The sequence below is a fragment of the Anas acuta genome, chromosome 3 (genome assembly GCF_963932015.1).
Source record: "Anas acuta chromosome 3, bAnaAcu1.1, whole genome shotgun sequence".
In the NCBI taxonomy this organism is placed as follows: domain Eukaryota; kingdom Metazoa; phylum Chordata; class Aves; order Anseriformes; family Anatidae; genus Anas; species Anas acuta.
The window spans coordinates 67,701,234-67,727,284 of NC_088981.1; the positions used below are offsets into that span (position 1 = coordinate 67,701,234).

Genomic DNA, 26,051 nt, shown 5'->3' on the forward strand with positions numbered 1-26,051 from the left:
TGCAGGTTCTCATCAGAAAATGAAATAAACATGGTTTTATTTTTAAATCAGATGCTTTATATACATATATATATATATATATACATGCATATATATGTGTGTGTGTGTGTGTGTGTTTTATTTTAAACCAGATACTTTTGGTCTATCCTGAGTTATTTTATGTGTCTTTATGGTAAAGCCTGGCCCCACTGAGTCGAGGACCATTTTGGTGCTGAATTCAGTGGAGCCAGGACATTGTTTCCTTCCAATTTATGACATTCCAGAGCAGATTTATTGTTTTCTAGATGTCAGCGAACAAATGAACTCTGTAATAGGAGAGGTAAAGTGGGACATTTTAAACTGAACTGTGCTTCCTGGAGGCACAAATAACAATCTGGACACCTGTAACACTCTTAACATCAGGTTCCTTGGAAGAAAAAGAGCCACTGATTAAAGTGCAGTGAACACAGGATTAGATCCTCTTTTCCTTTTACATGTCACATATTCAACTTAGAGTAAGAATGAAGCCACCAAATCTAGTTTTGTTCATCTAATTTAAATGGGCACTTTCTTGCTTCCTCATTTGAAAATGGCTGTAACAAGCAACATTATGGGATTTCTCTCTATCTTGCTGAATAGTTTCCAAGTTAGAGTCTTCTGTCTACAAAGAGAAGGTTTCTGGGAGAAGTGAAAGGACAGTCTGGACCAAACAGCCCGACTCAACTTGAAAATATTTTCAGAGAAAAAAAAATAACTTTATCAATCTTCACTCCAAACTTGTGTATTTGCTTCTTATCATTAGGAGTTCTTTGATAAGAACATCCGTGTTTTCTCATAGTATGCGGAACTGCAGATTTATAACTTCCTTAAATGTGCAGCTGTAAGTATAAGCTTCACCTACACTGTCATATTATTAACAAACCTAACTCCTCAAGCCATGTAAATTTGCACTTGGCCTCTATTCTGGATAGAATTAGACTATTTGGTGGATACATCCAGGGGTAGCTTAGGTACTGTTGACATGGCCAGAAATCTATGTGTAGTATTATGCATTAGAAGTACATAATATTTATTTTTTGTCAGATAAAATAGAAATGAATACAAATGGAATATAAATTGGAAGTTATGCACACTTTATTTTTTTCCACAGAAAACTTTTCGAATAACAGGAAATGAATAGTAGAAGAAGGCCTGCTGTAAAAGGTACTCAAGATCAGACAGTGGTAAAGAAAATTCATCAGAGTGAAAGCTTTTATTTTCACTGTTATCTAAAACAACTAGACACACAGGAGTAAAATGGCTGGAATTTATTTATTTATTTATTTACTTATTTATTTATTGGTTATTCCAACTGATGACCAGCTGAAGTCATGCTTAGCATTTCCAATGGACTTTGTGCACATGTGGCTCCAAAATGTTAATTGCTCCCCAGATTTTAAAAGACATAATCTTTGCCTTGAGAAACTAATTGACTGAAAGCAAATATTTTAGTCTAGAGCTTGTTTTAAGCTCTACTGAAATATTTATTGTCAAGTCAAGTGATATCTAATAAACTAAACTAAACTTATGGTCAAATTTTCAATTCCTTTTTGTCTCTGTGTTACTGACAGGTACGAAAGTTTGGTTTTGTCACTCCAGCTGCCAAATTCTCGTAAGGCATTTGGAAATAATTTGACATAGTACACGTTGACATCTTTGCTGTGGATCCTTGTTATTTTACATGACTCTTTCTTAATGAACATCAACATATGAAAACTCCCATTGTGAACCATGTATTTATTTAAACGAACCTAAACAAAAGTATAGTTGATTTAAAAAATAAATCTCCTGAGGTTTACATGCAATATCTACATACTGATTTCAGTAAGAGCTCAGAATAAGACTATTTATATTAGTAGGTTTAAAAGATTACCAGTGTTACAAAGAGTATGTTTCATCAAAATCCAGATTCAATTCCATGTGCTTCATCCACAAATGCTAAAACGTTGTGAATCTGATCTGTTCCACTGGATGTCTTGCCTCTGTTTGTGTTCACATACTTGTGTATCATGCTGTAATACTGCTCTTTTGTACTGAAGCCATATGGGAATGAAATCTTCTGCCAGTCTTCATTGCTGGGAGTACAAAACGGTGCTGGGTCAGCAGGTTCAAAAAATAAGTGAACGTTTCTTTCTGCCAGCTTGGCTGCATGGTCTTTAGCCTTGATTTCAAAGACCTCTCGTTCCTTTTTCAAGTAAATTTTCCAGAACTTCAGCTGAAAGTGGCTAACTGGGGAGCAACAGTAGCTGAAACACGTTGAAATGAGTGCCGCAGTCATGATGATGGCAATCAGCAACCATCCTACCATCTTGGAAAAGAAATAGGTAGGTTAACAGTGTTTTTACATGGTCCTATGTAAGGGTATAGAACATAATATTGAATCATACATGGAAACCGTATGTTTTGTAGGCATAACATTTGACTATTAAATACAGGAATCATTCCTGGTTTGTATAGGGTTTTATCATACCTAGAATGTTTGGTTCTTAATTCTGCTGAAAGTAGGTCAGGTATAAAAAATAATGTACATTAATCACAATGATCTCATGTGTCTTCCATATTTGTTTGACTTGTTTGCTTCTTTTAATTTTCATTGAAATATCAGTAACAGTCAGTCTTCCTTGATTTTACTCCTTTCTTACACTCTCAGAATTCAACTATATAAAATTTGCCCCTTTCCAGTCTTTTTCTTGGAGAATCCACAAGCTAAATACTTAACAAATTTAAACACTGTGTGTGTGTTATAAATCTAACCAGCCATACAAATAACCAGCCAAATCATTAACTATCATTAATGTTTTCCTGAGAAAAAGTGATGAAAAATGGTTTATTTCCTGGAGCTAAGGAGAAGACCAAACAAACAGAAACAAAACTGTAGCGCTGCCAAAATGCTTTAGATTCATTTCACTGCAAATGAAAAAAAATCCACTTGCAAGTGCTATTGATTTTTTGATCATGCCGTTTTCTTTCAGCGCTGCAATAAAACTGTAGTGCTGTAATAAAATAATAATACTGTAGTAAGGTAGATATATTTTTTAAGCTATTCACGTAGACTACAAGTGTGAATTTAATAACAGGTCCAAGCTCTGAGGTTTGTAGTCAAACCAGCCATCTATTGCTTCACTCGCCAGTTCTCTGTTGCAATGAGACATTGGCTTCCTTCCTATTCATAACCTCAGCTTTCTCTCAGCTAATGCATACTTACAACAGTTTGAGATATTTAGAGGGGTAAAAGTGGAAAAAGAGATGAGATTGTGCCAGCTCTAATCTAAATGAGAAAAAAAAATGCAGCCGTGGAAAGTTCCCTGCCCAGCTCTGGAAAAGGTTTTGCAAGTGCCTCTGCCAAGAAATTGCTATGCAAATATGCTAAAACAGAAGCTAGCACAAACAGCCACTTGTTACCTTTCTGTTAGTATTTTTGACCAGCGTATTTTTGCTAATAGTGTACTTTTGCTAGTCAGTGTGAGAGATAAGGGCTCTTGCAGTCCCCTGCAGGCACCAGTGTGTGTGAAGAGAGTGGGGCTGGGGTCCATCAGGGAAGAACATAGCAGAGAAGCTTTAACTAGGACTGGGGTCCATCAGGGAAAAGCATAGCAGAGAGGCTTTACCTGGGACTGGGCTTGAAGGCTGTGAAATGCACCTATCTTCTTGGACAACTCCTCGTCACAGGGTATTTTCTCCAGCGATACGTTGCAGTACTCTTTGATGTCCTTGCACACCAGCTTTCTGATGAAGCTGTTCCCACTTGCTGCACATGCATAGAAGCTGGCACTGAGCAGGGCCACCGCGATCCAGGTGAAGGGGGCCACCAAGGCACTGGCTGTCACTGGCACCAGCACTTTGTGAAAGTGTCCACAGGAGTCACAGCTGCACTGGTTCTTTGAAGAGCATCTGCCTGTCACCAAAAGCCAGACCCTGGCATTTGTCATGTAGCCGAGCAGGAAGAGGACGAAGGCTGGCGCTATGATGAAGGCACAGCCATACAAGGTGTTCCAGGAATTGCAAGGACACTTGAAGACCACGGAGGAGAAGATATACTCGCTGGCAGCTGTCAGCAGGGACACAATGCTGTAACCCAGAAACTTCTGGTGGCGGATACAAAAATCCATTGCAGTGCGTAACTTTTCCATTTTCTGCTGCAGGCTCTGGTGGTCTCCCTGTGTTTCGAGGACGGTGAAATCTCAGTCAGGAAAGAAAAGTCAAAAGAGGTGTCTTCAACGTCCAACAGCTTATAAAAGCCCACAGAGCTTTCACTTTCTGTTGGTGAAGCTGTAGCAGCAAATCACTGAAGCGGCCTTTTAGGGGGAACAGAAGAGCATGAACTCACTGCACAGTGTGACAGTCAAGTGAATACCCCAGTGGAAGCCCACCCCAATAATCAGCATCAAAACAGCGAAGTCTGTCTTTGTTTGTATAAAAATAGATTTATATTTGTCCAGACATGCCTGCATTACAACTGTCAATGGTTTAAACCTCACAGTCTTCTCAGGGAAGCTTTTGAGTGAGGCATCAGATTAAAAGTGTGAATAAAATGTAAGGAAACCACCCACAATTGTGTACATTTTTTAATCCAATCTTATTATTAGCAATACAATATGGCTTGTTCTTTACAGAAGAAAATTCATCTATAATCATGTCAATTTTTAAAGCTAACCAATTAATCATTTTAAAGTAATCAGAGAAGGTTAGCCAATGTACATCTAGCATTGATCCAGGATTACTGAGTAAAGGTTTGGCTACCAGAGTGCCTTCTGCCAGGAATCAGACTGTGGACTCCCACCAACATAGCAGCTAGTGGCATCTGTATAGCTTCTCACCCCCCCCAAAAAACCACCTGCTCCTAAAAAGCAAAGATTAAGCAGCTAAGCCAATGGCATAAAGTGGAAAAATGATGCAAAAGGCTTGCATACTGAAGAAATATATCTGGAAGGGATTGGAAGACGGAGCTTCCTGTGAAAACATTTGTTCCTGGATTACATAGGTTTCACTGACACCCTGAGGGGCTTTGACCAGACCCCTAACAAAGATTTTTCTCATCTGACATCTTTTCTCAGCCGGACATTTGTAGAAACTATTTCAAGCAAGTCAGCAAGTATGAAGTAGATTAGTGACCCATACACAGTCATCCAAGTAAGCTATCACATATATTCATAGAAACATAAAATCATCAAATGGCTTGGGTTGGAAGGGATGTTTAAAGACCATCTGGTTCCAACTCCCCAGGTTGCTCACAACCCCAACCAGCCTGGCCTTGAACACTATCAGAGACGGGGCATCCAGCACTTCTCTGGGCAAAGACATACTTTGTTTCAAAAGGAGACAGACGCTAATTTTCCCGAAATCATTTTTATTTTTATTTTATTTTTATTTTTATTTTTATTTTATTTTTATTTTTTATTTTTATTTTTATTTTTATTTTTATTTTTATTTTTATTTTTATTTTTATTTTTATTTTTATTTTTATTTTTATTTTTATTTTTTTTTATTTATTTATTTTTTATTTTTATTTTTTTTATTTTTTTTTATTATTTTTATTTTTATTGTATTTATTTTTTCTGGTCAGATTTTCTTGCTACAAAATGCTGCTACTTTTCATCTGGTTATTAAAGGTCCCTTCAGGGTCAGCTCCATGAAAGACATCCTAGAATTAAGGGCTAACTAGCTTTTATGATTGTGGAGTTAGATTTGCTAAGAAAATTGTTTCTTTTTCTTTTTCTTTTTCTTTTTCTTTTTCTTTTTTTTTTTCTTTTTCTTTTTCTTTTTCTTTTTCTTTTCTTTTTCTTTTTCTTTTTCTTTTTTTCTTTTTCTTTTTCTTTTTCTTTTTCTTTTTCTTTTTCTTTTTCTTTTTCTTTTTCTTTTTCTTTTTCTTTTTCTTTTTCTTTTTCTTTTTCTTTTTCTTTATTTTTATTTTTATTTCTTTTTCTTGTCAATCAGGAGTTGTCAATCAGGACTATTCAGGTAACAAGGCAAATAAATTTGTACAGTCATGAGGCAGGATAATGCAACTTAGCAATTTGCTAGAGCACTCTCCTGCTAACACTTGAGCACTACCAGCCTGAATGAATGTTTCCAAAAGTTGGCATAAAAGAGATTTGAACAAAGAACTTGACAAACAATATCTTCCTTGTCAAAATCAAAAGATTTTGAACACTGTGGAGTGCAAAAATATGTGTTATCAACCTGTCATCCTTGTACTGAACAGGGTCTGTAAGACTGCCATGTTGCAAGCCCATCCAACACAAGACTTTAAAATAAATAAAGAGTTTTACATATATATATATGCACACATAAAAATTATGCATACATATATATACTACTTGTGTGTAATGCATATAAAGAGAGTGTGTGTGTGTATCCATATATATTTACCCCTGTACTCAGCTCTGGTGAGGCCGCACCTTGAGTGCTGTGTTCAGCTTTGAGCCCCTCTCTACAAGGACATCGAGGCCCTGGAGCTTGTCCAGAAAAGGGCTATGAAGCTGGTGAAGGGACTGGAACACAAGTGCTATGAGGAGCGGCTGAGGGCACTGGGGTTGTTCAGTCTGGAGAAGAGGAGGCTCAGGGGAGACCTTATTGCTCTCTACACCTACCTGAAAGGAAGTTGTGGGGAGCTGTGGGTTGTGATAGGACTAGAGGGAATGGCCTCAAGTTGCACCAGGGGAGGTTTAGGTTAGAAATTAGGAGAAATTTCTTCTCAGAAAGAGCAGACAGGCATTTATATGATTTAATAACTTAGTGGGTAGTATTGGTGATAGGAGGATGGTTGGATGAGAAGATCTTGTAGATCCTTTCCAACCTTGTGTTTCTATGATCCTATGATTGGAACAGGTTGCCCAGGGAAGTGGTGGCATCGCCGTCCCTGGGAATGTTCAAGGTTGGATGCTTAGGGACATGGCTTAGTGGGTGACATTGATAGTAGGGAAATGGTTGGACCAGATGATCTTAGAGGTCTTTTCCAACCCTAATGTTTCTATGATTCTATGTTACACTGATCAGAGGCTAGAGCCTGAGCTAGAAAAGGTCATGTGGAACATGTGAAACAAGGTAGATAAGCTGCAATTTGCAAGGTCCTGCAGTTTTTCCACCTAACCTAACCCATAAAAGGGGCCTACAAGAAAGCTGGAGAGGGACTCTATCAGGGAGTGTAGCGATGGAACAAGGAACGATGGCTTTGAACAAATGGAGGAGAGATTTAGATTAGATGTGATGTGAGGAAGAAATCCTTCACTCAGCGCACAAAGTGCACATGGGAACTAGGGATGAAGATGCACCTATTTTAGGTCTATGGGACCTAAAGACATGAATCCCAAGATCCTGAGGGAACTGGCTGATGTAGCTGCCAACCTCTCTCCATCATAGTTGAGAAGTCCTGGCAGTTAGGTGATGTCCCTGGTGAATGGAAAAAGGAAACATCATGCCCCTACTCTTCAACAATTAAAACAAAGAATTGGACAAGAAGCACGACTCTTCAACAATTAAAACAATTAAGAGTCATTTCTTTTCAGAAAGAGTGATCAGGCATTGGGACAGGCTGTCCAGAGAAGTGGTCAAGTCACCATCCCTGCAGGTGTTCAAGGAAATCACAGAATCATAGAACATCCCGAGTTGGAAGGGACCCATAACGATCATCAAGTCCAAATCCTGGCTCCACACAGGTCTACCCAAAAATTCAGACCATATGACTAAGTGCACAGTCCAAACACTTCTTGAATTCTGACAGGCTTGGTGCCTTGACTATGTCCCTGGGGAGCCTCTTCCAGTGTGCGACCACCCTCTCAGTGAAGAGCCTCTTCCTGATATCCAGCCTGAACCTCCCCTGTCGCAGCTTGACACCATTCCCTTGGGTCCTATTGCTGGTCACTAAAGAGAATAGATTGGCCCCTCCCCCTCCACTCCCCCTTGTGAGGAAGCTGTAGACTGTGATGAGGTCCCCCCTCAGCCTCCTCTTTTCCAGGCTGAACAGTCCAAGTGACCTCAGCCGCTCCTCATGCACCTTCCCCTCTAGGCACTTCACCATCTTAGTGGCCAAGGAAAGGTTGGATGTTGTGCTTAGGGCCATTGTTTAGTGGGTGACATCGGTCATAGGGTGATGATTGGACCAGATGATCTCAGAGGTCTTTTCCAACCCTAATGATTCTATGACTCTATGATTATATGTATATATATGTATGTCGCTCACAAGGGGAGTGGAGACACAGGCACTGGGCTCTGCTCTCTGGGGACAGCGACAGAACCTGAGGGAATGGCATGGAGCTGGGACAGGGGAGGGTCAGGCTGAGTGTTAGGGAAAGGCTCTGCACCCAGAGGGTGCTCGGGCACTGCAACAAGCTCCCTATGGCAGTGGTCGTGGCACTGATCCTGACGGAGTTCAAGAAGTGCATGGACAATGCTCTCAGACACATGGTATGATTTTATCACCATGCATATTTCCTGAAGATTCAAAAGACTTCTGTGAATGACAATTAATATGAGATTGTGAGCTGAGTTGCCTCCAATATACGGATAGTCACCAGTACTTCAGTCTCTCCATGGACAGTCTCTGCTGTAGTAACACCCAGAGTAAATAGCCAAAAAAGCAACAGGAACAGACATAGAGAGAAATTTTGATTGTGTTTCTGCTCATTTTTAGTCACAGTCATAATGAGGGGACCTGGATGTCAATCAGCCCTCATCATTGTGGCTTCAGTAAGCCTGAAGGCATTAAACAAAACTCTAGCTTTAGAGAGGTGATGCTAAACAAAAGGAAGACCACAAGTCTAAGGCTAATGAAGAACAACCTTAGGTTTTATGTGACCTGTGAGTACAGCAGAACTGCAGGAAAGATGGTGATGCAGAGGATACTTGTGGGACAGAGCTGAATCTTTGCCTTTCTGCTACTGGATAAAAGAGTTGTCCTATATTTTTCACATACTCAGAACACAAAATAGACAAGATAGGGAAAAACATGTTTCTAAACACAATTGGCTAGAGTGTGGCTACCAAGTGACTGTGAAAATCCACACAATGTACAGCTCCCTACATTTTATGCAGTGTAAAAAAGGTTTGTGGTTGTATAGCATGATAACCTGCAGATGTAAACAAAAGATATCATTCATTCCTTTGTTTAAAGATATGACCTAGGTATCGCAGGTGAGCAGCAATTTGGGCAGCTGAGTAGGTGGCACAGAGGCACCAGAGCAGGCACCAGAGGCATTGGCAGCCACTGGGCTGTGCCAGCTCTGTCATGCTCAGCACCGAGCTCCTGCTACTGCTGCTGTGGAGGAGGAAAATGCGCCACCACCTGAAGTGCTTGCCTCAGTCTGAAGAGATTTTACTTCTTTATTATTCTGCAGACATAAAAATTGTTTGAACTTTGAGGGAAAAAAAAAAAAAAAAACAAAAAAAAACATGTACACCAGCTAAACTGGCTGGACTGAAACAGTGAAGGCTGAGTTAGTCTGCTAACCTCTTGCTGAGAATGGCTACAGTAAATACCTGGGGAGGAGCACAAGGACAGAGAAAGCAAGCTGAAGTACTTTTTCAGAATGTATTTACACCCCAAAAATTTGCATTTCAGGGGTTTCCCTCACATCCAGAAGCTGTTGAGATATTTCTCCTCTTTGTCCAGTTGCTTTATTAAACCAAGCACACATCTTAATATCCAAATCATTGTGTAGCAAGCACGTTTAATAGGGATGAATCATGTTCATTCAAACCTGACACCACCCAATTAGATGCCCCCCCCCCCCCCCCAGGTCCCAGCAGAGAAAGGGAGAAAATAGTTGATTCTTAACTGGTCTCTCTATGTCATTCATACTGTACACTTTCATCGTATCCCCTTCTTTTTCAGGCTGAGGAGCCTGTAGTAAAATCAGTTATTCTTTGTCTGATGGGCTGTATATCTACTATTTTTTATCCATATTGCCACCTCAACCATTAGTCCATATTGGACTAATTATCCATATCCATATATCCATATCCAACCATTATCCATATTGTAACCTCAACCAAGGTTACCCCAGGATTTGGGTAACCTTTTTAACATGAAGAGACATGGAGGGGCGTACAAGATTTGCAGTGCACTAAAGGTGGATCACGGTTTTCCACACCTGCATACTGATGTTATTTATTTCTCTATTTCCTTGTAACGGTTTCTAGAATATTGACTGCTTTTTTATCATCTTTGAAGCAGTGAGCTGATATTTTATTGAGATCTGTATTATATAAAAAAAATTCTCAGACTTGTGGAGTAATTTCAGTCAGCCCAGAGTCCATCAGTTTATATATTAAGGTAGGAATAGGTTTCTCTTTCATCACCACTTAATCTGCACCTGCCATTCTGCTTTCTGGTCAGATAATCTAGTAAATTATCTCTGCAGTTCTTTAAACCAGAAGTTTTTTTTGTTTTGTTTTGTTTTGTTTTGTTTTTTAACTCTGCAGAACAACTTCATGTTATTAACAACTGTTGTTGCCTTGATTTTTACCCTCTTTTAGGTCACATAAAAGATTGTTAAACATTATTCTCACAGTACCAATGCACTACTTTTTTCAATTTTTAGAAAACTTAAAAACTCTGAAGATCTTTCTTCTCACTCCAGAACTGCTTAGTCTTTTATTTTTTTTCTTAAATTCTGCAGGGCAAAATGTGAAATATGTTTTTGAAATCCAAGTAGAACCAAATCAAATCTCCTTTATCCACCTTCCTGTTCACCATTTCACATCATGTTAATGTATGTATACACTAATTTCATTCTTCGCTATAGTTTCTACTTATTTGCCCCGTACAAATACCAGAAGTACTTTTTTTTCCATTTCATTTTGCAAATTTCATTATTACCAATAAAAAACTTTGCTCTGAAAAAAAAATGCATTTGGGACAGCTGCATTTTCTTTACACAAAAACTACTGTTGCGAAAATGTTGTGGTTTAACCCAGCCGACAGCTGAACACCACACAGACATTCGCTCATCCTCCCCCTTCCCTCTCTGGGATGGGGGAGAGAAATGAGAAAACTGAAGCCTGTGGGTTGAGATAGAGACAGTTTATTAGGACAGAAAATTAAAAAAATAAAAATATAATAACAATAACAATAATAATAATATGTACAAAACAAGTGATGCACAATGCAATTGCTCACCACCCGCTGACCGATGCCCAGCCTATCCCCAAGCAGCTGGCACCCCACTCCGGCTAGCCACCCCTATATATTGTTTAGCATGACTCCAGATGGTATGGAGTACTCCTTTGGCCAGTTTGGGTCATCTGTCCTGGGTCTGTCCCCTCCCAGCTCTTGCTGCACCCCCAGCCTGCCTGCTGGCAGGACAGAGTGAGAAGCTGAAAAGTCCTCAGCTTAGTTTAAGCACTGCTCTGTGACAATTAAAACATCAGTGTGTTATCAACATTATTCTCATCCTAAATCCCAAACACAGCACCCTAACAGCTACTAGGAGGAAAATTAACTCTATCCTAGCTAAAACCAGGACAGAAAAATACTCATTTTCTATGCAAATTCAAGTTTCTGGCAAAATAAATGTAAAAAAACCTTGCTGATTACAGTATTTTTAACTATTTATTTTTAAACATCTTACCAGATGAGGAGCAAGGTGAGGAAGTTTCAAAGTTTCAGAAAAGATGTCTGAGAAGAAGTTCCCTTTCCTTTTTTTTTTTTTTTTTTTTTTCTTTTTAAATTGATTGACTTTACAATGTTTCAAACTCAATGTGAGGATCCTCTACATAAATTGTGAGAACTAATGAGAGCATTCAGACAGCCCTATATTATGTGGGATGCTTGTCTGAGTCTTCTGCAATTGGCAATTAATTAGGCTGTGTTTGGCTTTATGGTGGGGACTGGAGCTAATGGCAGCAAGAGGAGCTCATCAGCTTTGTGTGCACTACCTTCCTTGCCCAGGAGGGGTTTTTCACGCTCTGAGAGATTTGTGCACTGGGTTGGAGCATGGAGGTGAAATTGCTGTGGAGGTACTGTCCTCCTCATGGTGGCAGGGACACTGCTGTATCTGAGAACCACCAATTGAACAAGGAAGCCTGAAATCAGAAGCAGATAAAGTTCATGCAGGGCATGAACTTTAGACAACTAAAGACAACAGCCAAGGAACCCTGCTACTTCACTTTCTATGTCTAATTTTAGCCATCTTTTGTTTCTCTGTAATAAAATATGAGTTCAGAAGCAAGCTTCCTGGGAAAAGGGAAGGGAGCTCCATGTGAAAAAGGATTAACCCTCCCCTCCGAGCAAAATGTTTCCAGTAAACACTGCAGAAAGAGGTGGGAGAGGGGAGACCACCCAGGAAGGAAGGAAGGGAATGCCTGTGCTACGAGTCAAGGCGTGAGGCTGAGGTGGCGATGGTCCCCCAGGGGGTACGGGCAGCCTTGGGAATCTGGGGGGCTGGAGAAGACCCATGGTGGAGAAGCTGGAAAGACAGAGAGAACACAGAGCCCCCTGATCAGGCTGTTGTTAACATCCGGTTCTGTCAGTGCATTGTTCTCCCAGGGCAGCTATTTCTTGATCTCTAAATTAGCACTTGTCTCTCCACAAACAGCTGTAAAGCATTAGCTGTAAAGTGGTCAGAAAGTTTTCCGTTAAAGAATGCAGGATTCCAATTTAATGGTTACTTTTGCATTGATTCACGTTAAATTTCGTGCCTTCCAAGGGGGATAGAAACTGCTAGAATGAAAAAGAAACCAGATATTTTCAGAACAAAATGGTGATTTTTGTAATTTGAAACATTTCCATTTTGATATATGCTTTATTAAAATGAAGAAGTCAGATGAAAAGAACATTTTATCAAGTTTCACCTTAACGTTTTAAATTCTGTCCTTTCCTCAGACATTTTCTGTGTGGAAAAAGCTGTAGTCCAACCAGTTCTGCTGTTGTATCAAATGTATAGTATTGGTCTTAAATAGAGCAAGTGTGTGTGTTCATGAATGCTGAGGGGTTTTGCCAATAGTTCATTTTGTTATATTCATCTTAGTAAATCCTTGCAATAGGTCATTTATTTATTTATTTTTGCAGGACATTTACTATTTGTTTGGTCTAGCAGAAGACTGCTTTTGTTTTTGCAAATCGTTCTTTCCTAGCTGCTCCTGTGAAGATCCATCCTGTCCCAGATTTGTGTTGCTAGTCTTATCAAGCTCAACTTCCTCTTTATTAACCTAAAAGCTTGTTCTTTATTAACCCTAAAAGCCATGAACACAACAGAGCTTGAACACCACAGAACTGCCAATAGGTTTTATTTTTGTAACTACTTGTTTCTTCAGAAGTATTTCTCACTTCCCAGTTAAGAAAGACAGATGGTAAAGTCTTTTTATTCTAGGAAAATTCTTGTAATACTTTTTGTCTCTTTCCAGGTAAAATTAATGCTTAACTAGTGGGAGTCTTGTCCGCACACAGCTCTGCACCTACCCTCCAGGTGGACTGACCTCCCCTGGAGGCCCATTACCTTGGTTTGTGAAACTGAGGAAGTTATTCTGGCTTTCTGACTGAACCAGCCTTACTTGTTTGTGAACTGTCATGCAGCTCAGTGGCACCACATAAATCATTAATAATACTAATACTTAGTTGAGCAGCAGCCTAAGAGTTAGCACTGTGTCTGTGCATGTACAGCTTACAAGCATTTGTGTACATTATTCTGGTATTTTAAGACATTCTGATATTTTAAGACATCACATTTATTAGCAGTCTTTGGCTGAAAAAGAATTTTAGTGGGTAGGAAAGAACCAGGATGGCAAAACCAAGCACAGCTCCAAAGGAGGCCCTAGAGGGTGAGCTGTGGTGCTGTCGCACAAGCCATTGCACCAGCCTTCTCTTGCTGTTATTTACTGCTGCTCTTTTAACACCAGAGGCTCACAGAGTCTCATTTCTGGACAGTGAGCTTCCTGTAACATGTGGCCTAGAGCAACCAGCTGCCTGAGGGCTTTATTGTTCAGCTACATTAACCTACAGTCTATATACGCTATAAGTCAGTCTGTGCAGTTACTGGCTGTGATCTGTGAAATATTTGCTGAGCTTGTAAGAAAATATATGATATTTTCATAGGATTAGAAAGGTAGAAGTTGTCAGGTTTTATGGAGAAATCAAGAGGCCCTAGTGTGCAGATTATAGAGTAAGCTCATTTGTAGCCAGGTAATTCACCCTGAGCAGCCAACTAGTCAGTTCCAAGAAAACAAACTCAGTCTTTTTCCCTTACTATGTAAAATGATATGCCATAAAACTACTTTTTCAATTATGAGCACATTAAAACACAAACATTTTTATAGTCTCATATGTATGTCCTTTATTTTTCATGTCTTTGCTGTCTTCACATTATGCCATCGCATTGTGCTATCTTGGTACTGCTGAACAGCTGAGATTTCATCCTGTTCCACTCTTCTAATGTTTATCACCTAATGCTGTCTGATTATATGCTACAAAATATGTTTTATATGCTTAAAATTACAAAAATCTGTAATTTTTCATTCAATTAATCCTTTTCCCTCTTTGTAAACTTGCACTAATTAACTATTTTATCCAATTTAACTAATGGTTCTTCAGTTTATGGTAATATGTCCATTTCCCTTGCCTTCAGTTTCACATTTTGGGCTCTTTTGCTACCCAAATTGTATTAGGTAAAGAGATTTTTTTCCTAACAGAAAGGCAGTGCAAGAAATGAGACTCTATCCCTTTCAAAGTTTCCCACATACCTATTGTAGTTACGCCAGTAGGTTCAGAGGCTTCCCTGGGTGCAATCAAGTGAGAAAGATATAAATGGAAAAAAAAAAAAAAAAAAAAAAAAAAAAAAGGAAGAAGAAGAAACCTACTTAATTCCCCTTGGTCTAGAAGACAATTTATTTTTCAATTATTTCAATTTTGCGGATTCAACACAGAACTAAAAAAAAAAAAAGAAAACAACAAAATTTCTGTCTCTCTGACAAATCTAAGCCCAAATATTATTGGAATAGTGTCAAATAGCTATTTTTGGCTGATGCAGTAGGTTCACATTCATCTGAAATACAAGACACATTTTACCTTATTTGTGGGGTTGTGAAATCACCACATATCTTTCACAAGGCAGAAAACAAGTGTTTGGCAGACTCAGATGGTCTTTACAATATACAGAGAAATGCCACCACCTCCAGATCCTTAAGGAGAAGACTTGATCTTCCTGTTAAAGGATGCTGTCATTCCTTCTTTGTAAGTTTAGAAGACTATAGTTTTTCTAACTGATCTCATGTCTTACCTTCAAAGTACTCAAACAATTTCACTTGCCAGAAATGTACCAGCTCAGTCAGACTGTATGGTAGCTATATGTGGCATGCATTAAAGGGCAAACTCCATTGCACTCAACAGCACTTGGGGGCACTTTCAGTACTTCCCTGTTATAAGCAGCTAGTCCTTCTGTCAGGCTGTCCTGCTGCTTCAGAGAATCTAAAATATTGTTGCTAGCAGAGATTTATTTATTAATAGGAAAATATGGTAGATGAGACATAAAGGGAGAACCTTCCCAGCTGCCTAGATTTTATGTTGGCAGTAACTTTGCAAGTCTTTGAGTCTGCCCTCATTTATTCTGCAATGCTGAAATACTTCATCATCATCATTGTCATTTTATGTGCAAGGTGTTTGCAGCTGTGAATATTTTATAGCAATTACTGAATGCCTTCTATATTTCTGTACCTTATATAAAGCCACCGTTATTTAATTGTCCTCTCAAGGACTCTGTTCCTCTGTCCATTTTCCCATTGCTAACAGCCTGCGGTTAGGTCCACCAGAGGAAACTTCATGAGATTTACAAGACTGTTTTTCACCACTTTACCACTTCTGCTTTCATAGTCATATTCTCATGCAACTAGGTTGGAGGAGTATCCTACAGAGCCCTGGCCCCTTGAGGCAGAGTAATATATATGGCATTTTAAGGCTAAACTATTGCATACCATTCACTACTGAGTGGGGAAAAGGTGTCCAGTCATTACCAATAGGTCAGTCACAGTCACCTTCACTACCCAACAAACTTAATAAAAACAGGAATACAGTTACATTATTTGGCCAAGAAAAGGTTAGGCCACATAACAGAAGACAAGCACGAGAGAAGTGAATTAGTTCTAAACCATAATTACCAGTTAAAGCCTACTGCAACTACTTTAGTATCTTGGCTAGGTCATAAAATGACCTAGCCTTCCTTAGCATGTCCTGAGGAGCTCAGCTACTCCTAGTGATCCTGTTCTTTAGGGAGAAAAAGAGATGCATATGCTGAGCAACTACTCTCCTTTGCAACAGGCTGATTTCATTTAACTTACTGTTACAGCAGCATGAGAGTAAGCTGCTGAGTAAGAGCAGCATTCCCAGCTTTCTGTGTTGCAACCTCTCTGAAGACAAAGTAGAAAACCAGTCATTTTACATTCGTGATTTTAGAATCATTTCACCTCCTAATTTTGCTTGCAGAATGCCTTTCAACTAGAGAACAAATGTATGTTAACGTTGGAGAAACACCATGAATTTGTATTTCTTTTTGCCATGGATTAAGACTAATCATGAGGATCAGCACTGTGTAGAATGGAAGCAACAGGATTAAAAGATTAAATCCATAACAGTTATATTATCCACAGCATGCTGTCGAATGCAAGCAATGAATTTGATTTGTGCTAGTTAAACTCTTCAGCTCAGGTTGCTAGAAGAGTAAGGCTGCTTGCTTTCTGACGGTTTTTAAGCCAAAGTAAACAATCCTAAAATGGTTATCCACCCATCCCTTTTCAAACATCAGACATTCTGTATTTAAAACTTTGAAGACTGTAGTATCCTTTTAAATGCTGTAGTATCAACCAGTTTGCTGGCCTGGTGAATGAGTTACATGAGTCACAGTTAAAGCAGAGGGTAAAATCCAGGGCACCTTTGTGCATATCAGCTGTTGAGCACGAGTTTATGCTCCTACTAACTGCCAAGGAAGAGCTGAAGTTGTTCACTTTAAATTCACATATACTCTTTGTGTTTGTTTTGGTAAGAATTGAAGGCAACATAGTTGCTTGCAGGTCAAGTGACACAAGGAATTAGAACAAATAAACAGAATATTCTTAGCACCAAATAGCCATGGTATAGGATGATGATAAAAATTTCCTATTGAGCTTGTACATCATTCTTGTTCTGGATATGCCAACTGCCAGTAACTCAAATTCTAAAAAGCTGCCAGTTTTATATCTATTTAGCTATCCAACAGGCATTGCTTAATCACTTGTCCTTCATTCAAGCAGGATCCTTCAAAGCAAGAAATGTTCTCTTAGAGTTATGAATTCAAGCCACTTCCAAGAGTAAAGTCACCCTAACGACTATTCCTGCTAAAAGATCTATGATTATATTTTTCTAAAGATATAACCCATCGACTCATTTTACATGGAATTTTAAATAATTTATCTTTAAAAAGTTAAAGCTTACCTGAGAACAGATGAGAAAAACAGTTTTCACAGCATCACCAAGACCCAAGTGGACTGTTAGGATCTCACCATTTGTCTTTTAGTATAGTGAGGATTACCACAATAACTTTAGTAGCACTGCAGGCATTCTTGGGGAGACCATTGTTATATGCATAACAACAAAATCTCTCCTGACTTTTTTTTTTCCCCCCTGCTTTTTGGACATTTGAGTAAGAACAAATCTGTGGAAATTAGATGTTTAATTCCATTACCACAATAACATCATGTCACACTCAGCAATAAAAAGGGGGGCTCTCATGGGGGAGGGGGATGTTCCTAAAAACTGAGTGTGTATGTTATATGCATCACTGTGACCAAAGGCAACAAAGGGAACATGGGGCCCAGGTTCCTGCAGGACACCATGCTGGTCCCAAAACCATACTGGCCCCAAAACTTCCTGGACCAAGAGACATGGCATTGAGTGGGTGTATCACATCCCTTATCACCCACAAGCCTCTGGGAAGGTTGAGAGGTACAATGGACTGTTAAAAACTATGCTGCGAGCATTGGGTGCTAGAACATGGAAACATTGGGATATAAATCTACCAGAGGCCACTTGGCTAGTTAACAACAGGGGATCTGACAGCCGTCCTGGTCCCTGTAGTGCATGTGGGAAAGTGGATGGGGAAGGCAGTGTGGGTTGCCCCTGCCATGGGGAAAGGCAAACCCACTCGTGGGATTGTCTTCACCCAAAGACCAGGGTATACCTGGTGGGTAATGCAGAAAGATGGGGATATCAAGTGTGTGCCTCAAGGAGATTTTAACACTGGGAGAAAATTAATCTGTAATCCAAGTTACATGTTGTAGGAGGACACTGCAGAACCAATGACAGGTCAACTTCGCAAGGAACCGGGCAAGTGCAACAGTGATGTGAGCTAAGCTGGTGTCAAGAAAACCAACTTCACCTGCCCTGAGTGACCACTTTGACATATGAAGCTGAAACCATCAACAGTTTTTATGAACATTTTGGGAAAAGACCTATGGAATGAAAGGAAGTACAGACATATAAATACTTCAATGGACAGAGAACAATGGTGATGAGAGCATCTATATACTAAACTGTACCTGATTGTGACACAAATGTTATGGAATAAGGGGTGGAGGTTGTGTTGGGTCTATCTGAGCTGGAGTCACCTTTTCCCTGCAGCACCCACACAGTGCTGTGCTCTGCACTCGTAGCTGGAACAGCACTGATACCACTCCAGTGTTGTGTCCATTGCTGCGTAGTGCTGGCACAGCATCAGGACTCCTTCCAAGCCCCCAAGAGCCAGCAGGCTGGGGGTGGGCAAGTGATGGGGAGGAGACATCGCCAGGGCAGCTGACCTAAACCAATCAAAGGGATATTCCATAACACCTGATGTCACACTGAGCAACAAAAAAGGGGGGCTCTCGTGGGGGAGGGGGCTGTTCCTCCTGAACAACCACTACGCCTTTTGAGGCCCTGCTTCCCAGAACATGGCCAAACATCACTCGTTGATGGGAAGTAGAGAATAATTTTTTTTCCCCTCTCTCTGTGCTTCTGCACAGACTTATTGTTGCTTTTGTTTCTTTTTCTCCCCATTCCCTTTCCCTATAATTAAACCTTTCTCATCTCAGACCTTGAGTTCTTTGTGTTGTATTTTCTCCCCCTTCCTCTTTGAGGAGAGGGGGAATGAGAGAGCAGTTGTGGTGGAGCTCGGCTGCCCACCTGAGTAAAACCACCATACATCACCACCACAAAGCCTGAATAATTTGTTGTTTTCTTGCTGTTTTTGTTAAAGTGAACTAAAGCAGAGAGGATACAGCCCTGTATATATGAATTCATGTACTGCTTAGTATCTCATGGCTACTGCAGTCATGTTCAGATTAACTGAAAACTGAAGATAAAATGTGAATTCTTATGAAGTTACTAGTTTTTCTGTTGACTACAGTAGTAACCAAGGCAAACAAAAAGTTAAATTAATCACTCATCTTTATTAGTTATTATCAGGAGAAAAACTGATGCTGTTTTTATTATTATTAATTATTATTATTATTTTCTTTGAAGTGCTTTGACATTATTCATTTCAAGGTTTAACTCATTTAGAAAACAGGCTGTGTACTGAAGACAGTATGGACATATCCTGCAGTGGATTGCATGGGCCTCCTGCTGCAGAGTACTCCCGGAGTCATCCACCATGGAAGGACTGAAAATAAAATCTTGTCTTCATTATCCGAGTCTGACTTAACTGGCTTAAAGTTATCCTGCTGAATTTTAATGGAGTAGACAGAGGAAAGGGATTAAAGTTAGACAAAAGTAAGTTTGATTCCAACTAAGATTTTTACAGACCCAATAAATGTGATTGTAATGGCCTCCTGGTGTAGAAGAAATACAGCTATTTTCCAAATATTACCTGCTTTCAAACACTAAGAAAAAACTGTTCATCAGTGGAAAATACAGAAAATGTGGCCAACAGAACAATCTGATACGTTTCAGACTATAATACTTCAGCATCAACTTTGATCTTACAAGTTTTAAGAAATGAGGTAATGTGCTCCATTCCCTTTGTTTCCTTTGGTCACAATGATGCATATAACATACACACTCGGTTTTTAGTTGATCTCATAAATCACTTAAAAATCTAAGAACCAGATTCTGCCCTCGAACATATACACAGCTACTGGTGAGCTGAATTGCCATTGAACTAACTTCAGAATAATTTAGACTACAACCTTAAATGTATGTGATAGACCATCAGGTATTGAACAAAAATTTAGAGAAATCAGAAGGGAAAAAATTGAGAGAAATCATTAAGAATACAGGAATCCCTCTACATACACCTGGTTATAGAATAGCCATTTTTCCTGTGATCAGAGGTGCAGAAAATTAACATTTTCAGAAACCAAAAAGAGGGAGTCCAGCAATAGGAGCAGAGGCATGTGCAGGAAACACTTCAGTAGTGTGACTCCATTTAAAACAGAAAGTAAGAGATAACTTTGCTGCTGGATACCATACAATGACATTTTGTTGTTCATTATAACCAGTCCATGTGAAACTTGCGCTAAGTGCCTCTGCCAGGGACATAGAGGTCACAGTGATTGCTTCTGTCTTATATTTCAGACCAAGGACACAGATACAAGGACAGCAACCTCTTTTATGTTAGCAAGTGTTAAGGACACCAACCTTAATGACAACCATACAGTCCTGTTAAGGACACCTCCTCCACAGTCCCACCAGACAGTAGGGCTGGGCTGATCCCATGTGCCTGGCTCCTCCTCATTACACTTCCTGGTAATGCACAGGCAGATTTTTCAGTGCATGTCGCCCTATGAAGGCGTGAATTGTTTCTTTCTGGCCCGTGACACAGACACTTCTAGCCCACAGCCCAAGTTCCTGGTTTCTGACATCATAGAAACATCTGTTCTTTCATTTGCTTCAAATTTCATTACAACAAATGATGATCTTTGTTACAGAATGAGAGAAAAAGGGAGAAGAATGGAAGTGAAGAATGGAAACAAAACTTACGTGGCCATTGGAGAGACACTTTTAAGGAATAGCTAAGAGATTGTTTTCATGTCTGAAATATACACAGGACAATTATGGGCTTCATCACTGGTTGAAGCAAAGCTTACCTGCCCTATCTGACTAAAAATCATATCTGTGTAAGTTGAATCAATAACATTCATGTTCAGGTAACTCATAAATCTTTCAGAGAGATGTATCAGGTACAAACCAAGCACAAGCTGGAACAACCCTTAGATTCCCACTTATGCTGAAACAGACCTGGTCTTCCACTCAGGAGGATGGACTTTTCATTTCCCTTCATTCCATCATTGCCTGTAAGTAGCACTGCCACAAACATAGAATCATTATGTTTGGAAAAGATCTCTCAGAAATTTAGTCCTACCATCCTCCTACCATCATCATCACCCACTAAACTATGTCCCTAAGCAGTCCAACCCTTCCTTAAACACCCCCAGGGCTGGTGACTCTACCACCTCCCCGGGCAACCCATTTCAATGCCTGACCACTCTTTCTGAGAATAAATTTTTCCTAATTACCAACCTGTCCAACATGGAACTATATGGAGTGACATTCCCCAAATTCAACTTCCTTCACCTTAAGCAATTAACTGGGTGATTTGAAACAGGTGATTAACCATTTTACATGCCTCTTTCAATTAGCAGGGAAAAGTGTCTTGGTGTTTCAGGTCTTAGGTAGACTAGCAGTCCAAAGGCTCTCTCCACTGACTACAGACAGAGCAGAAATTAACTGGAGTCCTACATCTTTGTCCAGACTAAATATCAAATTTTGTTGGCTAAATCAAGGCATTGGAGACTGTAGCAGGGCTTCTGTATGTGAATACAGTGCTCAGAACTGTCTCAGTATTTGGAACCTAATGAAAATATTCAGATCTATTCACTGAAGATGTTAGACAAGAAAAGCTCAACACATTTCAATACGTAAAATCACAGAAGGTTTAAAAATAGCAATGTAGATAATAGATACTTAAACAGGCGTAAGGAAGATGAAATAAAGTTTCACGGTCGAACAAAGTATTTACTGCAATTACCAGGAAAAGTATTTTAATCAAATAAAAACATCTTTTCCATAGAGACAATTATAATGTTTTTATTTAGCAAATGTACTGGAAAAATTGTTTTTCTGTAAAGATGTACAGATATGCCCCAATTCCATAGAGTTGCCTTTCTCTCAAACGGCTATGATTTTTTGAATTAAGTTTAATTAACAGAAGGGGACATATGTGGAGATGTCAAACTTATTTTTGTCATAAACCACATGATTCCATTTACCACTAATCCCCAAATAATTGTCCAAGAGGCCACCAAGAGCTTGCAGAACTCTTGATGGTGCTTTACTGTGGAGTGTACACAATTTTAACTGTCCTCTGTTTCTAGTCATGTGAACAGAAAAAAGACATTAAGTACTTCCTTAATACCTTTTTTTCCATACTGACAATTGCTGAGGTTACCACAGGATCGCTTTGTGTTTTTTATTTTATTTTATTTATTTATTTATTTATTTATTTTGCATTTTTCCAATTGCATATGGAAGAGCACTGATATAGGGTATTATTTCCCTGCTAAGATGCACTTCAATCTATGGAAAACTTTTGTGAAACCCTGCCTTGTAAAACTGAGGACAGACGCTACAGCATTCATCTTTCTGCAGTCTAAACTTGACTGAAAGAAAAAATGCTTTTTTTTTTTTTTTTTTCCTGAGAATTGTGTTCCTTTATATTTTTGAACCAGCCCCTTATTTGCCTTCTGCTACTGCCTACTAAGCATTGTGCTGCTCACTTGGTAAGTACTGACAGGATTCCCATCTCCTATCATGCCAGATTGTAAAGCACGGAAGAGAGCATGGAAGAGATGACACGATGTAAGGGTCTGAAATAATTATACAGGAGTGCCCCACATTGAAGCATTCTTTGGTCTGGCAGAGGGAATTGAAATCTACTGCTAAGATCTGCCCTGCATACTTGTGTTCAAATGTCCTTTTCTTAAGAGCATGTCCACAGACATCCATAGCAGCTTGTAATGAAAAGTCACTAAATGCAAATCCAATTCTGTATAAAAAGGAAGCCCTTAGAAACAAATCATTTAAGAGAGCTCTTCTCACCAAAAATTAATTACAACTTTACATTACTGAACTCTGATGAACAAAACATAATATTCCCTCAGATGTGAGGCCCAACTCAAAACTCAAAGGAGGAATACTTATTAAGTACTTAGTTTTCTGAGAAATTCATTGCCTGCCTTATTTGTCAATCCTTTCTGGTCTGAAACCAATCTTTCCCCAGCTGTTTTTGGAATGTTTCAGAAAAAAAAGAACATAAACTTGGCCCTATTAGGGTTAATGCTTTTGCATAGACATATATGACCATAAACTGGTCAACTAATAGAGATCTGCTAACATTGTGACTGAGAACAGAAAGAATACAGCCACAATAATATACAACTGTCTACTAGAAGTATTGCATACAGACATCTTTGGCCATGCAGTCTTTTGGCCTTCTGAAAATACGTGAGCTGCATTGCTAACATGACAAAAAAAATAGCAATGTTGAGAATGAGAAAGAGGCGGGTATAAGAGGCTGATATTGATGGGGCGCTACTTCGAGCAGTTGTCACCATCTGTGCCAGCCCTGATCGGCCTTTGATTGACACTCCAGTTTTGTGCTTCACATAAGTGATATCTGCAAAATCCAAAAGATCTTTCATTTCCTCATCTTCATCTACAGGCAACTCTTTTTGTGCTTGAGTCTGTGCCTTTTGACGCACTTTTCTTTCATTTACCTCAATTTGTGCAAAAATGTCAGGAACAGCATCAACAAATTTGTAGCCTTTGGCTACCTTTCTATTTTTCTTTGCTCTGCTATGCTGCTGCTGCTGCCTCTGTGAGATTGCAAATATTCTGTCAATGGCCTCCTCTGTCTGTCTTTTATCTGAAAACCTCAACAGGCGCTCAGCAGTCTTCCTAAAGCTAGCTGTGTTTTGTACACGAGACAGTATCTGCTTCTCCAGCTGCTGGAAAACTGGCTTAAAATGCTGCAGGTTCCTCTCCACAATCCCTACGTAGTCCTTCACTTCCTGCACTGCAGAGCTCCTAATGGCAGAGGCACGGTCAAAGACAATTTTCTGGCGGTCTGCAATAACCTGTGCAAAGGCAGAACGGGGCCCTTCCTCAGCAGTCCACAGGTAAATTGCATAGGCGTGCTCACTGGTGGTAACAAAAACATCCAGCTGCCGAGAGTCTCCGCGGACTGTGAAGCTCTGCACGTCGATGGAGGGCCCAATGAACAGGTAAATGGCTCTCGTGACTGGGTGCCGCAAGAGGGTTGTTACATTCACATAGTTCGTTCCGTTGTAAGGGTAGCCCCGGGGATACATCCTTGAGGCAATGGTAGCTTTCTCACTGTGGCCAGTATCATCCATCCAGTACATCTTATATATCCCATCACGGTGTCTAATAAATGCCCCATGGACCTCATCAACAACAGTTTCTTCAAAAGGCACATCCACATTGTGGAAGAAACTGGTTGCTGCCACCAGGGGGCTGTCATCTTCTAGGTGGATTTGGTCAACCACCAACAGAAGCTGAGGATGGAGAAGTATGAGGTTTCTTTGCAATTTTCTCAGCTTCAGTTTAGGATTGTATGCACCCACTCCTTCTCCCCTGATAAAAACCACCCCGCTTCTCTCCATGGCAGCAACCACTCGTCCCTGACAGTCACCAGCCAAGTCATGTTTATATTTAAGCCACTTTGAAGAACAGTCCTCTGTAATCTGCCCTTCCCATGGGGAGAAGCAGCTCTTGGACACAGCAGGGGAAAACATCAACACATTATTAAAAAAAGTATATTTTGGCCCATACAGAGCTTCTGTTATGAAAGGTACACCATTGGGAGCAAAAGTAAAGGAGTTCTGGTCCGGGTGTTCATGACCAGCATTAAAGTTCCTCCATCCCTTGATCCACTCTTTGTACTTGTTCTTATGAACAATATCATATATTGCACGTCCTCCCAGCTTTCCTGACTTGAAGGAAAGGAAAGGCCTGTTGATTTCAGCTGGCAAAGCACTTCCATAGGTTACCACTCCCCAGTCCTCAAAGTAATGCAGCTTTGGAACTCCGAAGTCTGGTGGAGGTACAGAGCGCAAACTTGCATCATACCTGACAAAAAGATGAGAAAAATGGGTTTAAAAATCACTTGACTGATTTCATCAGTACCCATATAAAACTCAAAACGCAATTCAATACTTATATCAAGGAGCAACCTAACTATATGAAGTCCACAGGAATCCTTCCTGAACAAAATAAGCATATAGTTATAATGCTATTTACCATACTAATCTCCATGCAAATTTGTAAGAGTCAAATGAATGTTGTATCTTTTTTTATAGAATAACTGAAAGAACCTGCTCTACATTTAAAACAAACAATCCTTCTGCAGTCCAAATATAAGAGTACCATGAACTATCCTCAAACAAGCCATGTTACATTTTATCATAAAGCTACCGACTGCAATAGAAATATTTTAAAAATCACATTAGAAAGGCTGTAGGCACTATTTGCATGTGACAGCAACAGTTGCACCTACCTGCTGACTACTTAACCAAGAAAAACAGAGAACCCATTTCCTCAAAATTGATGAGCAAACAGAATTAGTAATAAACTAAAAATTAATAAAAAATATTTTAAATATATTTTTATGATTTATTTTGCTTAGGATATGCTATTTTCTTTCTCCTGCTATATTGAAGAAAAATTTTACAGCTTTCTTGTATACATTTCAAGATATAAGAAGTCTGTTTTAAAAAAGAGGTTTTAATTCCTGAAAAGATTACATTACTTATAATTTTTTGTTTAATTTGATTTACATGAGTAAAGGCAAGAAAAATGACAACAGGCAGGAAAACAAAACCCAAACTTCTGGTATTGTTGAACCAAAATAAATGAAACCATCATTAAGTATAGTAATATTTCTGTTAGATGGTTCCTCATCTGAACTATTCTCTATAACTAATCAGGAGTCTCAGTCAGGCCCTAGACAACCCTAGCTCATGTGCTGCATATGGCTTCACGTAGTTCTGATCAGCCCCCAAACTGCAGAGCTCAGGAG

General features: G+C 39.5%; 2 protein-coding genes and 1 long non-coding RNA gene across 5 annotated transcripts in view; 1 reads left to right on the forward strand and 2 right to left on the reverse strand.

Moving 5' to 3' along the window:
• The first annotated feature begins 801 nt into the window (after positions 1-801).
• LOC137854345 (uncharacterized) lies at positions 802-3,652 on the forward strand. The gene is made up of 4 exons (XR_011095104.1): positions 802-859; positions 1,130-1,182; positions 2,214-2,342; positions 3,480-3,652. It is a non-coding gene; the product is annotated as an uncharacterized lncRNA (long non-coding RNA).
• On the reverse strand, positions 1,098-4,148 carry LOC137854344 (calcium homeostasis modulator protein 6-like). Its single transcript, XM_068677648.1, has 2 exons — positions 3,627-4,148; positions 1,098-2,326 (listed from the first exon to the last, which is right to left on the reverse strand). The coding sequence occupies exons 1-2, from the start codon at positions 4,146-4,148 to the stop codon at positions 1,916-1,918; spliced, it is 933 nt and encodes a 310-aa protein (XP_068533749.1). The 3' UTR covers positions 1,098-1,915.
• Positions 4,149-21,966: 17,818 nt separating this feature from the next.
• Positions 21,967-26,051, reverse strand: part of DSE (dermatan sulfate epimerase) — a 34,588-nt gene continuing 30,503 nt past the window's right edge. For all 3 annotated transcript variants that reach the window (XM_068677649.1, XM_068677650.1, XM_068677651.1), the window contains one exon: positions 21,967-25,102. In XM_068677649.1, the coding sequence (XP_068533750.1) occupies positions 23,341-25,102 (1,762 nt within the window). In that variant the 3' untranslated portion in view covers positions 21,967-23,340. The remainder of the gene's footprint in view (positions 25,103-26,051) is intronic.

What these genes read in the sequence shown, in the direction of transcription:
- LOC137854344 (XM_068677648.1), bottom strand. Translation starts at nt 4,148, where the DNA reads ATGGAAAAGTTACGCACTGCAATGGATTTTTGTATCCGCCACCAGAAG. An exon ending in GCCTTCAAGCCCAGTCCCAG is followed by an intron (nt 2,327 to 3,626) that starts GTAAAGCCTCTC and finishes TTCTTTTCCAAG; the next exon opens with ATGGTAGGATGGTTGCTGAT.